General features: G+C 35.4%; 1 protein-coding gene across 1 annotated transcript in view; it reads right to left on the bottom strand.

Moving 5' to 3' along the window:
* The window catches only part of GRID1 (glutamate ionotropic receptor delta type subunit 1), a 521,647-nt gene that overhangs the window by 86,791 nt on the left and 417,816 nt on the right, over window positions 1-17,040 (bottom strand). The window contains exons 7-8 of the mRNA XM_062001480.1: window positions 16,478-16,639; window positions 15,090-15,209 (exon numbers count right to left, since the gene is read on the bottom strand). Coding sequence (XP_061857464.1) covers window positions 15,090-15,209; window positions 16,478-16,639 — 282 coding nt within the window. The remainder of the gene's footprint in view (window positions 1-15,089; window positions 15,210-16,477; window positions 16,640-17,040) is intronic.

Here is a 17,040-nt window from a genome sequence, read left to right as displayed (position 1 = left end):
TAAAAACCATTTCCATGACAGTATCATCTCCTCTAAAGGAGAAATAAAAATTTGCAGATATACGATGGTATTTATATTAAGGTAATGTTAGGGAGACAATATTTCTGTGGAGAGAAAACAGCAGTAGTAGCAAGAAAGCCAGCAAAACCCTGATAGGTAAAAATCAATATTTTAGTCTTTACAGATGAAAAAAAACAGAGTAAATTTTAATAATGTAGACTTTAAAAATCAGAGTCAGACACACATTCATGAACAGAAAACACATGCCTTTAATAACCTTTCCATTGAGGCATATACATGCCTGATAAGGACACAGTAAAATCAAAGGTGTTTAACATGGCCACAGAGACAACAGGCAGAGAAAAATAAGGGAGAGGACCATTATGTGTTTGGCATGTTTAGCTAGATTACCTTCCACATGGTCCGTTTCCACAGGCAGAACCCTTCCTTGAACTGGTTGTATCCACTGCCTGCCAGTCGCAGCGGAAAGAGGGATTAATTGCTTGTTGTCTGTGAAACCAGGTTAACATTTAGTTAGGCTTTCAAGACTGAGTTCTTCATCTTTTACTTGAAAACAGCTCATGTATGTATACACATAGATATATACATACAAAAAAAAAGGCTACATGGAATTAATGCACCAAACAGAAACGCAAAATGTTCAAATTGATAGCAAAATATTTCAAATATTTCTTAACTTCCTAAAAAAATAGAAAAAAAATTACCTAGAATGTGAACTATTTCTTAATACATGAAAAAATTATATTCTTTTGAAAAAAAAAATATCAGGTTTAAATAAATATTAGTTTATACACTAAAGTACCTTATTTTTTTTTTTATATGCAAAACTGACCTCTATCTCTTTTTGAACTGTACCAGAAAACCTGTTACCAATTTTTATGGCACTGCCCCAAAATATCTATTAAATGCTTATCAGCTGGTAAGTGATACAATAACTTCCAATTTCCCTTACTAGAGAAAACTGAAGCAACACATATGTCACTACTCTTATAGTATTTTCCAACACATCTGTCCATCCTTTGAGCAGTCTCACGTCTGCCCACTCTGTGGGGGACCAAACCTAGTTGTGTTACCTTGGGTGCCAGAGCTCAGATCCTCAGTTGTGCACTGCCTGTGTCCTGACCAGCAGCTGGGGTTAGTCCAGAGCACCAGAAGGGAGATTGCATGACCATTTCAAGATATTATGTAGACAAAATAAGGAAAGACTCTTTCTCATAGCAGTACTGATGTAAATCCTAATGTACAGTCTGGAAAGTATAATTGTATTTCCAGCTTGTAATCAGCTAAAAGAAGTCCTGATATCATCTGTCAGCTTTATTATTATCCATAAATTCCTTCTGTTTTTCTCACTTCCCTGTACTTCTACTGGGCATGTTTTTCTTTCCCTCAAAACCTGTATATTTGACAGCATTTGTCAGCACACCAATGTAAAATACCAGATCTTACTGCTATGCTGCTTCTGCCTTTAAACGTGTCTATATAATCCCCTCAGAATGCCTCTAGAAAAATGGGGGGTTTGTTGACTTGTGGGCTTTTTAAGTGACTGAAAACAAAAGCAGATTCTAATATGCCACAGAAGAAATTAAGACAGAGTGAAATCTATGTCTGCTTATATACGTGTATATGAATTTAAATATTTTATAATGCTTCCCACCATTTAATGACTCAGCATTTTTATGTAAATGGTTTACAGCAACAAACAAAAGGAGAACATCTAGAATAGTAGTGCAACATATTGAGACATAAAAAGTCTGAGACTCAAAACCAGTCATATCTCAGAATAAATATACATCAGGAAGACAATAGGATGAGTCCTGATGTGGATTTCAGTAGAGATGCCGTCAATCAAACCAGTATTTAATTTAAGAGACTTTGTTAGATATCTTAAGTTACAGGCCAGCCAGAGTTCCCTTCCTCATCAATCACTGCATACCCAGGATTTCAGGATTACTCAAATTAACTGTCTGTGCCCTTGCAGTGCTCCCTCATGGAGCATTGTTCCATGGCATGAGCCTATGCCCCATTTAAACTGTCACCAGGCACTTTGAGATACCTGCTAAAGAAACTCTGGAACTAAGACAGATCAAACTAACATACATCCCAATTTCTAGCCTAGAAGCTGTTGCTAATGCCTATTTTAGGGGCATAGGAAGCATGAAGAACACCATAGGATCTGAAGTACTGACAGTGATCAGGAACAGGGCTTTACACAAACACAAACAGTTTTGGGTTGAAGGTGTGTTAATTTCTAATGGACAAGAAGGAAAGACTTCCTTTTCTCACTAATATGGACCAGCATTAATCCACATATTATCTTTCTGGACTGGACCATGTAATACCTATTGAAGCAAGCCAGAGCTAGAAAAATGAAATATCCTAGCATCACGTTTCAAAATCCGAATTAAACCACCTTACTTCAACATGAAAATCTGCCCCTGCAGACCATTGCTAGTGGCCTTGATCTCGAGCTTTCAAGGCCTGGAAATACTCATTATGAATTTGAAAAAGATAGGATTTCTGAAATAACTAAAACCAGAGATGCAGTAGGTACATTGACATACGCATTTCATACCACCTCCACCTAGAAAGTTAATTCAGCTACAGGAAAGGATATTTCATCTTTGCTGCAGACTAGCACTGGAGCAATGAGGATTATTAATGTGGGTAGGCTGTATCGGGAGAAACGGGAGGGAAGAGAGCTGAATAGATCCTTGCTGCTCCAATTCCTCCTATCCTTCCAGGAGATCCTGCTGATTCTTTTTCTTTGCTTCATAAAGGTTGAGAAAACAGGGAAACTTATATTCAAAGTCCTATACCCATACTCAGAACATCTACCCTAAATCATCCTGTACAGAGACACCAGTAAAACTGCTACAGCTTCTTAAAGTACATTTCTCACTCAAAATCTGTGAGAACAGAGAAAGATAATCTGACAGGAAGCAGGAGCATCAGACAGCTGAAGATCCTCTCTCAAGTGCTGTAAATGGTCAAGAAACAGATTGTACTTGTTCTCAGCTGAAGCCAAATGATATGTATAGTAAGGGCAACTAATGTATTTCAGGCTAGGAAATTTTTTCCTGGTTTTATTGAGATGAAATGTTATAAAGGCAGCTATAGCTCAATCCATACATGCCGTGGATTCCTTTGATGTTTTATAGACAACCTATGCTACAAAGAACACAGAGATTAAACAAAATCTGCAGGCAATGCATTGTTTCTTGAACAAGACAGGAAAAAAAAAAGTAGACAATATCACAAGCATGCAATTAAGAAGCAGAAGAGTGCTGCTTTATGCTAGGCAGTGCCAGCACTTCAGCTTCATGTGCTTCAAATATGTCAAAGAGGCAGAGAGGAATGTCTAATCTCATCCTCTCCATCAATACTGATCTTTTTCAACTAGAAAGTTTCCCTTAAGACAAAGGTTATTTACTTTCCAAAGTAGAGTCCTTCTGTGGTAGACACGAAGTTTTTAGTCATGGTGGCTCTGGCTTTACACAGATGATTCAGCTGTCAGATAATAAATGGTCTCATATCCTCATCAGACTGTCCAACATTGAACTATGCTATATTAAAAAAAATCACCTGAATGCTGACACCAAGTCAGCAATGGGGAAACTGTGCTTTGCTGGGATGTTGAGTGTCCCTGCCCCCATGGCTAGTTCAGTAATGTACCATCTTGAAGCACAAAGGATTTTGTACAGAGATGTGTTACCTGCAGCATACTTGTTAAAACAGAGCACTAGCACTGTGGTAAGCTCTCTCTGTGAACCTGAAAGATCATCATAAATTACACTGAAAAATTAATGTAATTGCAATAATTCTTCTAAAGCCAAAACTACTTAATACCTTAAAATTTTGATTAATTCTGTAAAATACCTCTCTAGTCTAATCTGAACTTCTTTCTTTATACAATATGACTATCACCAAAAGCTGGCTATACAAATGAGAGGCAATCCAATCCGTATTTGCTTTTTGTTCTTCTCTACCAATTACAATAAATTACTGGTTTGTACTGCACCTTGGGTTTAGAACAAATAGAGAAACATCATGGTATATGGATAATTAAAAAGATTCAACAGAAGTCATCTTGGATAAAGACTTATGAAGGTGGTAAGTCATGGCTGACATAATGGAATCAATAATATACAGAGGTCTTTTAATACCACCCATAGGCAAAATATACAGAAATACAATACATAAATAATGAACAAGTGTATGAAAACTTCTCCCTTTCTTCTTTTGAGACTTAACACTAGGAATTTCTTTACATTTTTACCTTACCTCATTATTACAAGAAACCATAGTTAAAATAACACAGTTATAGATCTTGGAACAATTAATCTGTCTTTGCACAAACCCTCCATCAAGATTCAATACAGAAACAGAGAGGAAACCAATATTGACTTGAATTCTACTCCATCATATTGACTTGTTTAAAGGTTGGCATCTGCCTAATCTCTCAGTCCACTATATGTATGACTATATGTTGTGTTCTAATAAAATACTGTGGTTATGCAACACAGAGGAAATTACCAATCTTCCAGGGCCAGATTGCACACAGGGTGACACTGAATTACTTGCAGAAATAGGGGAGATAGTGGCAAATGACTACGCTCAACAGAGAGATGCTTTCAGGTGTAGGTCACAATACATAAGTGAGGACCATGTAGCTGGGCATGAATCTGAGGAAAGCATGAAAGAAAGAGAAACAAACTCAGAGAGCAAGCCCCTGACATAAGAAATTCATCTTGAGATTCATCAGAGATTGGACATTTTGTTTTAATTAAGAAAGCCACTGAAACATTCTGTAATGAGAGTCACACTGGAGTGACAGAGTTTCATTTTAATCCAGTTCAGCCAGCAAATGTGTGTTTTCTGCTTCACTGGTTACTGTGTTCCTGTTTGTGCTTGAATAAAAAAAAAAAAAGAGCTCTAGAAGCTGAATGTCCTATCAAGGAAAAGTCCTCCTCTGGATACTCAGAAACCAATCAGAATTACTGAAAAATAACAAATTCTCAGTGCACTTCCCTCAAGCTTATTAAGTAAATACTTTGTGCTCTTTTTTGCTCTCACTTGCCCTAATAAAAAACCACTTATTTATCTTGAAAATTTCTAATGAAGTTACATCGTAATTCTGACTGAGCAAGTTCAGAAAACCTACGCTGTATTTTTAATCTTATGGAAGAAAAAGTTGCACATAAAGCTTTAAGAAAATTATAGATGGTGCTAGGACCTCTCAAATTGAAATATTAACTATCGCCCATGCTTCTCCATATGAGCAATAGCCACTTATTGTACTTGTCTAGGACTACTTGCTAGAAAGGCTCCAGGGAGTAAATGCTTCAGTACCTTCAGTTGCCTATCTACCCAAGCACTGTATCTGGAAATAGCCTACTTTGTAAAATAATACCTATTTTTGTACTGTCAATGTTGAGTATATTTCGATAACAGTCCTTAGTTAAAAACAAAACAAATGCCCAAGAGCTGATATCAGCCAGATATTATTCCTAGATGATATAATCTCAACAATTTAAAAACATACCCACTTATTTCATAGCACTATAACTGAAGTTCATCAATGGATAAAATTTTAAGAATGTGAGTTTTTATGACAAACAAGGACAGGAGAGACAGTAGTCTGAAAGCAACAATTCACTTGACAGGCTGTTAAAATCACCAGTCTGTTAATCAGCTACATAACAAATATCATCTCTGCACTATACACAAGAAAACATGCAGGAGAAAGGATTTGCCTCCCTTCTATGGTGGAAGAAACAGCATGAACAGGCAAAATGATACAGAAACTTCTGACACAAACGGAACCAGTCCAAGTGTTGTCCTGAGTAGGGAAGGGAGCTTTCAGTCACATTCCAATCAAGCAAATAAGCCTCTTTCTTCTCCTTAGTTGTCATATTTGTGGAAAACCAACCTTGGTAAGCAATTTTAGAGAAAATAACATATCAGATTTAACTATTTTCATGCCATTTGTTTTCCTAAAAGAAAGCCTGTATACAGCTACCCCCTTCAGTCAATAATGAGCAGCAGCATATTTCTCCTTAAATCTTGCATGACCCCTGGATATTTATTTTGTTTTACTCTCCATCACATTTGCTTTCCAACAAAGCTCAATAACTGCAAGTTTTTCAGACCTCATTAACAAACTATGGAACTTTGCAAGTTAACTTTTTCATAGAAAAGATACTGTTGCAAGTGAAGCAGGTGTTGGCAGGCTGGAGCTGTTTTACTGAATTAGGGAAGTGCTGTGTTTCAAAGAGTTTTACTTTGTGCATTTGAAGAATTACATGATTATGGATAGTATCTATCTAAGGATCTCAAACCACCTTATAAAAACTAGTAATGGATACAGAAGGAAAGTTACATCACTGCATTTTCCGTAGCATCTTAAATTCATAGGCAGAATGCTCCTCTGGCATCCTGCAGGCATTTTGCTCTGTACAAGTCTATTTCTAAGAATCCAGTGGGCTGAAAGCATGCAATCAGATGCTTTTGCAACTTGGCAATTGAATTTCAGTACAGATGTATAATTGTACATAAGAGAATTTTCACTGCAAAAGTGATTTGGCCACTTAAGATAGAAGGCTTCAGATTTTCTACATGATACTTCTGGTTTATGCTGTACTAACAGGATGCTTTCTGAGCACACCCTGTCTTCCCAAAGAAAAAGTTGCATGTATGTTCACCGTCAGCAAAGTACACCTCTTTGAGATACTCTGCCCACCATATTTCAGATCCATTTGAACTTATTAACAATTTTTTATGTTATGCATGATCCATAAATCAGCCATGTAAGAAATCACCTCTATGCTATTTTCCACTTCATGTAGTGTAATTATATTTTTAACTCATATAGGCAACATATGGCCTCTTAGGGCAAAAGGGGATTTATCTGACAGATTTGACCTCTGGAAATTATTCTAAACAATCTCCATAAAAAGTGAATTTTGGTGAGCTTCAGTGTCCAAGGTTTTGTTGGAGTGGTTTTTTGCCCCTGGGGTCGAACTGGAATTCAAATGTGTAGTTGCATTTAATAGTTATTTCAGCCTACAGTAACATATAAATAACTGACTTTTTAAAAAAGCATTAACATTTTTCATTATTTTTTGTGTTCTGCTCATATACCTCTTATTCTAGAAAATACTTTAACTATATATATTTTTTTTACCATATTGCTTAAAGAAATGTATAATGTTGCTAACATGAAACTTAAAAACGTGTTCTAATAGCAATCATATTGTAGGAGAGCCCTATTACATATTTGGACATCACACTTATTAACACATTAAAAATACAGCTATATTATAATCTGATAGCCTCTCACATAGGTATCATGCTCAGAAAGAATATTTCATTTTAGGAGTTAACATTTATGCATGAGAGTGTCTATTACAGTAAAAGGATGTTATCTCAAAACGGAAAACAAGTTTTATTTTGTCATATTGGTATTTCACCCAACTATATAAATCCATTCACTCCTATATCCACTCATGGCACTGAAGCAGGAATATTTTAAAATTCTTCCCTTGACACAGGCTCACAGTGATTAGAGATTATAACTAGTTTAAGGTAAAACTGTGGGTTTTCTGTGTGATCTCAAAACAGAAAGTCCTCAATTTCAAGGCAATTTCACTAGGCACTGGAACACTAGCTGTCGTCCTCTGCCAAGTACTGTTATTTCAGTGAATCAGCCAATATGGAGAAAGAGGTTTAATCAGAACTCTGATGGCCTTTTACACATATCTTTCAAGAAAAGTAAACAAAGTAATTAAGGTTATTCTTTTTTAAAAATGGAATGAAAATAAGGAACCAAGCCAAAGCAAACCATACATTTTGTGGCACTGTGACACAAATTCCTCAAGTCCCATATCTGGGCTCACCAGTAAGGTACCTCGCCATTAAACTTGTCTTTTGAAAACTGGCAAGTGAAAATGTTTACTGGTATACAATAATAACATTTGGTATTAAATGGCAGAAATAAAAGAAAAAATAGAAGGAGATTTTAAAATAAATTCTATTTCTGTCGTGTCAGAAGACTAAACAGCAAAAACAAATGTTGTCATTTTTCTTAACAGAGCTGTGGTGTAGCTCGACCAGACAGCTTAGTTATCTGTATTTAAACATCCACTTTTTAGACACTGAATATATCAGAGTAATATACATACAAAGACAACACAGTTACCTTCAATTTTAAAATTACTGCTGAAATAATTTACTTCATAAACTATATTTGGCACCTGTATGTATTTGCAGTTTACCAAAACAATACCATAATTAAAAGAATGAAATGCATTTCAAACAATACAGAACGGAAATTGGGCATGGTCTCCTTGTAACTGTCCTCAACACCGAAATTATGCTACAAGTGAGAAGACACTAGAACTCCTTAGTTCATGTATTTATGAAAGCCCAGATGATATCTCTTTGATTTGTTAGTTAAAATAATTGAGCTTGTATTTTGACATTACCATGAATGTTCTTGAAAAATGATTTTCTAAACAGACCTTACGATAAAAAGCTAATCTGACACTCAACAAAAAGTTCTGATTTTACTGTGATTTTTTAAAGAATCATGATTCAAAGAGATTTCTTAGGGCAGAGAAAAAAAAAACAAGAAAGAAAGAAAAAAAAAAGACCTTCTCTCTTTTCTGGAGCAATGTACATTGACTTAGTTTATGATTGATGCTATATGCAAAAGAGAATAACAAATAATCTCTGTCATATTTCCAAAAAGGTAAAAAGAATTTGTGATGCTTTCTTCAAATACCTTCTATTTCTTTTGGTGTTAAACTCAGAAAACCTTGACCTGTTTCCCTATGGAAATACATTTTTGTCGTTGTGTGCACACTTGAGCAGAGAATTCTTCATGAGTTGAGCTACAGAAAGGGGATTTCTCTTCATCCCAGTCTGAATATAGTCCTTGGATGCATCAAGAAATTACAGGAGCTTTGATGAAAACCTCATAATTAAGCATGTAACTGGGTTTAGAAGGCTGATTTTAATACTCCTAACATCCCAACTTTATGCAATGCTGCATATGTGTTTAAAAAGGAGAATGTTAAACCCATGATACATTATAATCTGGTATGTTTGACACAGTATGTGACTTATGAATTAAACAAGAATTTCTAAACATATAGGCAGTGGTTTATGTGGGCTGTGGAAATTTCAGCAGCATCCTAATTGCTGGAGATATGCTGGCTCCACTCGTAACTCGGATATGGCTGCTTTATAAAATCTAGCCTCAAGCTTCATGCTGTGAAAATGTCATATAAACAGCTGAGCAGTCCTGCAAAGGAGAAGACCAGCATGATCTTATGCTTGGAGGAATTCCAACCGAAATTTGCAAGACATCCCTTTTACTTGGGGTTGACACTGGTATAATTTGCAAATACATACAGCATTTTGTGTTTGCAAATACAAGTAACAGTTTATGCAAATGGGTCCCATTGGCAATGTTTTCCAAAACCATAGTTTTTAAAAAAAACTTAAAAAGAACTATGCATCAAATATTTGTGACCAAAAAAAGCATTTTTGAACTTGCTTACTTACTTTTCAGTTAGCAAGTGTAATAATTCAGCTATAATTTTGCAATAAGCATGAGACATAAAATATTTGAGTTACAAAAAAATCCTCAGTTTACACAACTTGGGCAAACAGGGACTCCATTTCAGAAAAACAACCCACTCAGGTTCAGCATATTTCTTCTCTAGCATTCTATGGTTTAAAAATAGATCATAACCATTTCTTCAGCTGTGTTTTTCATCATGAATAATTAAACCTATGGAGTTTACAAGGAATGTATTTATTTCTACTCCTCACATTCATCTGTACAGCAAATTACAACTAATGAAGGAGGTTTATTATTTTCAATAAAATACCCTAGATCTTAAGTTTGACACAATGTATTTATAGAGTGTTATCTTTATACTCCTTTTCCAAATTATTCTACCACAACAGTCAATTAACTCAAGCCAAAAGAGAAAGTCAAACCAAATGTAAATATGTGTAAATTGTATTTTACCACAAATGAGAAGCCTGTTAGCCCTTCGCTTTACACAAGCAATATGATCAGAAGTAGTCAAGACTCCATTCAGCCTTAAATTTCAGATGAAAGACACCTTGGCAACAACGGTTAAACAAAATTAGTATACCGAAATGCATGTTTATGAAGTGTTCGAGCATGAGGCAGGTATCTGTTTTACACCTAAATTCAGACAAATTTAGTAATGTATTTTTCATATGAGTAAAACTGATTCAATTACAGTAGTAATCACTTAAGAGAAGTCTCTTCAGTATGTATCTTTTAGCGGCATATACTTGCAGATGAAAGTACTTAATACTGCACATCGCTGAAAATACAGTTTCTTTTTGCAATGAATAAGAAACATAGAATTTCTCATCATAGTAAAGATAAGAATCTGTCTAAAAGTAATAAGCCCAATTAGAGCACTGTATCAGACTTCAAAAATTGGTTTTCAACAACTATGAAACATATCGCAAAACTGCTTACAGTAACTTCTGCAATCTGCCTCAAAAGCGCTGGAGGAAACAAGTATGACTGTTTATGAAGCAGACAATATTTCAAGAAAACCTAATTTAAAAAAATTAAAACATACCGACTGACAGAAATGAATAACCAATGGTAAATGTTATCCTTCTGAACAGAATGTTTCTTATGAAATACAGCATGTGTGTAAACCATAATTCAGCCTTCATTACAGTCAGCTTGGGAAAAAATTTCAGATTGCTTTATAAAAAATATGATCCCTGTCATAAAATAAACTAAATAACAACATCATTTCACACTTACAGAAGATCTTCCTGCCAAGGATGAAGATGAACAGGTGTTATCTAACTAAGGCTAATCACATTCCTACAAGGGCTGTTAGTCGTTATAGTGTTCTCTGCATACATGGTCAAACCAAGAACAAATAGGTATACATCTCAAGAGCTCACTGTGAGTTAGTGAGTTGCTAAGAATACCACCCTGGAGTCCTGACTCCCTTATTTTTGCTCTCACAGCTAGATCATTAAACTATTATATTTTCCAGAATCCACCCAAGTGCAGAAAGGTAAGAAATGTGAACCAGATAAGACATTTTGAAAGATATAGCAAAGCTTCCCTTAATAAGAACTAATACTATAAACAGTCAATAGGGAGGGAATTAATGCAGTCCTGACCTCCTTTCCCCCTTCATGTCCCCTGTACTGTGGAACTGCTACATAATTCTCTGTCGACAATTCCTAACAAGCTCTGAAGAGATGGTCTCTCATATGATTAGGAATATGGAGTTTTTAATACTATGATTCATTCTGATTATGATAACAGCTAAATGGTTTTGCTAGAGTGGTGGGGTTTTTTCCTAACAGCTTCAGAATTTTGTACAAAGCAGAAAAGTACCCTGAGCTCCATGTTACAGATGTGGACAGTGAGCTAACAAAGCAAAATGACATAACAATAACCCTAGCCACTGCTGGAAATGAACCAAAGGCTCAGGAAGCCTAAGGTAAAATCCTCTCTATGTGAAGTAATTATAGCAATTAAGACTGGTGTTGAATTTGATGCATACACTTTTAGTGTGGAAGGTGGACAATAGAGGTGAAATGAGAAGAAAAGGTGTTTTATCCACTACAAAGGCAAATCACAACATTCTCAAATCGTTTTGAACATAAGAGGCTATTAGTCTCATTCCTTCTGCTCCATATACTTCACCTGAACACTTTATGCTTTTTTTTTTCTTGTTTCTCCATTATACTTTCTCTGTACTTCTTCCACTTAAATTTCATTAGATTTAAAACATTAGTGTGGCATCAGCTATTAAAGCTTTATTTTTTTTATTATTCATTGATTCTGCTGCTTTATACTTTTTTCAATTCCCTTATTTCTATATATCCAGTTATTTTTCATTAAAAAAAAATACAGACACTCAAGTTGCTATATTGAAAAGTGTTTACAGACATTAAGAGCACAAATTGTACTGACAATTATCAGCCACTAGGAATATAAACTTTTTCAATGACTCTGACAATCTTATCCTTCAACTTTCAAACACCCTGATAAGTCACCACACCAATCTCTTTTTTAAGCATGAATACATCATGTTTTCTCGATTTTCACATGCACACAGAAAACAGAAGAAAATCACCTGAGCCTTTTGTAAAGCAAGATGTCCCCTAGAGGGACATAACCTGTTCTTTTATGTTAAACCATAGAAACAAGAGCATTTTCTGAAATTTCTTTTCCCTTGAAGTACACCCAAATAAAAGAAAAAGAATACACTAAATACACAAAAGGCACTATCAACCTTTACCACAAAAATATGGTGTTAGACTTCTGGAATAAAGGAGAAGGTATACTAAGTGAGCAAATACACATATTTACTTGTACTCATAACTCAATCACAGCTAGTAGAAGGAACAATTGTCTGTAGAAAGTTCAGATCTCAGGGCAGCTGGGAAGAATCAAGATGCTTTTATAAAAAGGCCCTGAAAATTCCTGTCAGATTTGGGTTACTCTCTTGGACATTCTTTTAGGAGTCTATCTGGCAGAAATGATCCCTGAGAAAATTTCTAAGGGATATTGAATGTTAAAAGTTCACTAGGTTTTGTCTGAATTCCTTTTAAGTCTCAACATTCACATTCTTTTGCCCTATCCTGTAACAGATTATAAGTGCAAAGGTTTGTTGTAGTGTCAGGGCAGAGATGAATAAATGCATATACTTTCTATACATAGAAAAAGAAAACCATGCAGAAATAACCCTCTGGTTTTCACCAAAAATATGTTCCTCCCTGACTAAATCTAAAGAAAGGCTTATATGGAAACAACTGAGAATAAATCAGAATTGCTCTCTCACACAAGTAATATAAATGAGATAAACAAGGCTTTCTGAGCTGTTAAAGTAATTCTAAGCTGTAACTTTTTTTTCTTTTTGCTGCAATAAGAAAGAGTTGGGCTGTCTAAATAATTGAATACCAATAGTATCAAGATTATGTCACCCTAAGAAATATAATCTCTTCCAAGTTCCTCTATAGAGTTCTCTAGCATATTTGCTGACTTTTTGCTCTCTCTCTGTGTATTATGTTTCAGAACTTGGTTGTAGCTCAGAGTAGTATTCCACAGCCAGTAGCTTTTTACCTGTTTAGAATTATACTCCCTTTCATTTTGGGAACTATATAATGTTCTGCGCTTACAATCCAAAGGGTTAAGCTCTCCTATATTAACCACGTAAACCCAAAGTAGCATACTAGAGATCAAAAGTGATCATTTTAGTAATTTTGCAATTGAGTCATTTTACCTATTTCTTTGCCTTGTGATCCTCTGTAAGCGATGTTTTGCCTATCTCCACTTCACACACCCGAATTACATCACAATACTGGTCAGTGTGTTTCACATACTGATGCGAGGGCTTTTGTATATGTGTTCCCATGTTTGAAATGTACATTAGAAAGAAGTAATAATGTATATTCACACATCATAATTTCCCTTTAAGGCCTCAAACCTGTTCTCAGTGATAATCATGTCAATTTTACTGAAAGGTAAATTGCAGCATAAAGCTATTGTGTGACTTAGTGAAAGTTACTTGGAAATTCTTTAAAAAAAAAATGGAACCAAACATAAACGTTCCATGGCATCCATCTGCTAGGGATAACATAGCACTGAGAGGACACTTATGCTTTTCACAGTGGCAGCTGGAAATACAGTAGGAAATGTCTGCAGACTCTAAACATGGTAAGTAGATACTTTTGTTTTACGTACTCGTGCATAAAGTGAGGTGCATACTTCCACTTGCGAGATGGATTGTTTCTAGACCACCTAAGCCAACTCTGTTTTATTAACTAAGCATAACTCTTTCCAAAACTAAGATGATTTTTCATCATTCAGGTAGAGTTTAGAACTTGGACTTTTTTGTTTGCAGTAGAAATCTTCTAGAAATAAAAGTGACCTGAAAAATTGCCTTTTCTGGTCATTACAATAGAGGAGGGTACCTAGTCAACCTGAAGACTTTGGAGACCTTTTTTGGGGAACAGAAGTTTTCTCAATTATATTTTCTGGTGATTTATGCGTTTCAAATACTCCTCTTTCATCTGTTGAATTTCTAAAAGATAATGCAAGCCTTTGGCTCCATGTCCAGAAATCTTGTGCCAAATTAGACCCTGAAAGAATCTCAAATTTAGCTCTTTATGATGATAAAGTAAATACAAGTTCTTTGCTTCATCTTCCATTTAGACTCATGTACTTCAGGTGAATCAAAACAGAAACCAATGCCCAAATGAAAACAGAAAATGTTATACATTTTAATTCTTCGTGGAATCCTCTTTGTTCAGCTCTGTTTATCTGCTCTGATTAATCCTACCACCATAGGATCCATTGACCATACTGTGGTAACATCTGTATTTCAACGAGTTAAGCAGTTTAGAGGCATTTTGTAGTTTTGCTTTCGACTGCAACCTCACTGTTCTATTGAGAGTTTCAGGTATTTTTGAAGTGGCTGCTCTGCATAAAAATGTTCAAGGTAGCCTTCTCAGCTCATGACAATTTACATTAATAACACCCTGGAACCACTCTAACTGCCTTCTAATCTCCATTGATCCTTGTTTCACCAGTTAACATTGATAGGTTATCCTTTACTTTAACACAATATAGCACATTCCATTTTGGAAATCATATTCCCTAGATGTTTTTGATTTATTTATCTCAAATTCTTTCAGCATCTATATTTTGAAACATCTTTGTGTGTTTAAGTAATTTAAATTCTCAGTCAGCTTCCTTAGTAAGACAAGTAAAACAACTGTAACTTAATTAACAATAAAATACCTGAGCAGAATTGTGCAGTTTTCCCTATTGTGTTTATAATATATCAGGACTCTTGCCTACTGATATAATATTAGGTTTCAAGATTTAAGTATGCAAGATCTTAGAAAATATTTCTCTTATATTAAATTTCTTCTGCAGTGTAGCACTAATTTGTTGTTAAAGAATAACAGTTTCTCCTGTGAAGAAGAACATATATTATTTAAACAAAAGAGAGAAAGAAGTAGCATATCTTTACCCTCCGCACATCTTTGCCAAATGTTTCGCTGTAGCTAGTGCCCAATATTTCAAACTGAACGTAGGGGTTGGCGCCATCTTCTCTGAACTCCATAACACCAGTAAGCCCAGTTATGTGGCCCTGAGGAAATAAGAGTAGAACAAACTTGCCTTTATAAACATTTCTCTCCCTTAAATCTACACCAAATCTGCTTCGAAAATGTTTACAGTGAACTTAAATGTGGCAATTACACATTCTTCAATAGCTCAAATCTAGTGCCAAACCCTTTTTTTTTTTTTTTGAGGAAATTACTTTAGCACTCACATATCCACTGCATATTGTGGAATAAAAGCCATCACGCCTTCACTGTTCACAGAGATCCCAAAGAAAATGAGAAAGTCCTTGGTGGACCATGAGACAACAGCTCTTTTATTGTAACTGAGGGCAGCAGATTGAGTTCTGGGATGGAATATAAAGACATGAACTCTAAGTCCAAAAATGTCTGCCGAGCTCACAAGAAAGGCATGAGAAAAAAGAATAAACTTTTAAGTACTATTTAAACCTCTTTTTCAAAGCATTGTGGAGTTTGATTTTGGATATGTAGCAAGGAAGCTTGAAAGGACATTCAAGTTTGAATTAATTCATTAAAAAAAGGGTGGTGTCATTAGGACTAGTCAAAGTATCACAATAGTTGATCAGAATGCATCATTTTACTAGAGAAAAACCATTTAATCAATATGTATGGGGAAACAGCTTTGGGCTGGGGGTTTTTTTTCCCCAAATTTGATTGCTAAATCTAGTGTAGTAAAAAATAAGTATTTTTTTGCACTAGTGTTTGTGATCAAACTACTTTCATACAAAAGGTTACTATATATGCACAGTACTGTCCATATTTGAGTAATCTGACAATGCTGCAAGACAGTGTAACTGTTAGTGAGATCTTAGCTAAATCAGACCCCTCTGGGCTATAGTACTCAAATAAATACCAATGCCCAGCTAACTTGTGAAACTAGTTGAACCATATTAAATGGAACATAGGACTTAAATCTTACAGCTAGTTGGCCCCTCAAACTCCTTAATTTCTTTTCTTGTTGAAATTATTATAATGCATGCCTATGTCAACTTGTATGACTATTCCTAATCACAATGCCTTCACAGAAGGTAGCCCTGAGAACAACAGAAGCAGAACACACACCACTAGAGCAACACTGCAGTGGTATAATTTGTTTGTAATAAATCTTCTGCTTGTTTAACAACCATAGATCATTCCAGATGGCTGTAAATCACTTGCTTGTAATAAGTCAAAGAAAAGTTGAATAGAGGGCAAAAACCTCTTCAAAAGCTAATCTCAAGTAGAAATGAAGCAACTTTTTCAATTGCTAACATTATTGTGATTTGTCTATTCTCACCTTTTTAATAGTCTCTAGCATGGATCGTCCTCCATTCCAGGGTTTGGTGGATTTCCTCATGCAGTTCAGACTTGCCATGCTGTGCCATTTCCTGTCCTCCAGTTTTCTGTGGAAAGCATTTGCCAGCATGAGCACACTGTCATACAGGTACAGGTTGGAAACCTGCAAACAACAAGAAGAGTAAGCCTCTTCATTTATTTGAGCATCCTTTTGAAGAAACTGTAAAAAAAACAGCAAACAAGCAAAAAAAAAAAAAAGAAGACATAAGTAAAAACTAAAAGCTGAGTTTGTCTGACATGTTCAACAGTTGAGGTAATTCAGACAAATATCCATGCTCATTCTCACCTTCTTTCCTCTTTCGCACATGGGCCCTTGTAGCATGCTTGCATTGCCTGTGCATTACCTACAGTACTGCAATGCAGTGCTGTAAAGATGTAAGAGATGGTCGTTCCAATATAAATTCAAGTACAGAAGGAGTGCAGCTATCTATCAATGAAAGGCAAGGATTGCTACTTTTTCAGTCCTTTCGGCAAGGAGAAAATGATAGAATGGAATTAAGTTCT

This window comes from Colius striatus, chromosome 8 (genome assembly GCF_028858725.1).
Source record: "Colius striatus isolate bColStr4 chromosome 8, bColStr4.1.hap1, whole genome shotgun sequence".
Classification (NCBI taxonomy): Eukaryota; Metazoa; Chordata; class Aves; order Coliiformes; family Coliidae; genus Colius; species Colius striatus.
The sequence above is the reverse complement of the archived record's forward strand: the minus strand, read 5'-3'. Positions and strand labels throughout refer to the sequence as shown.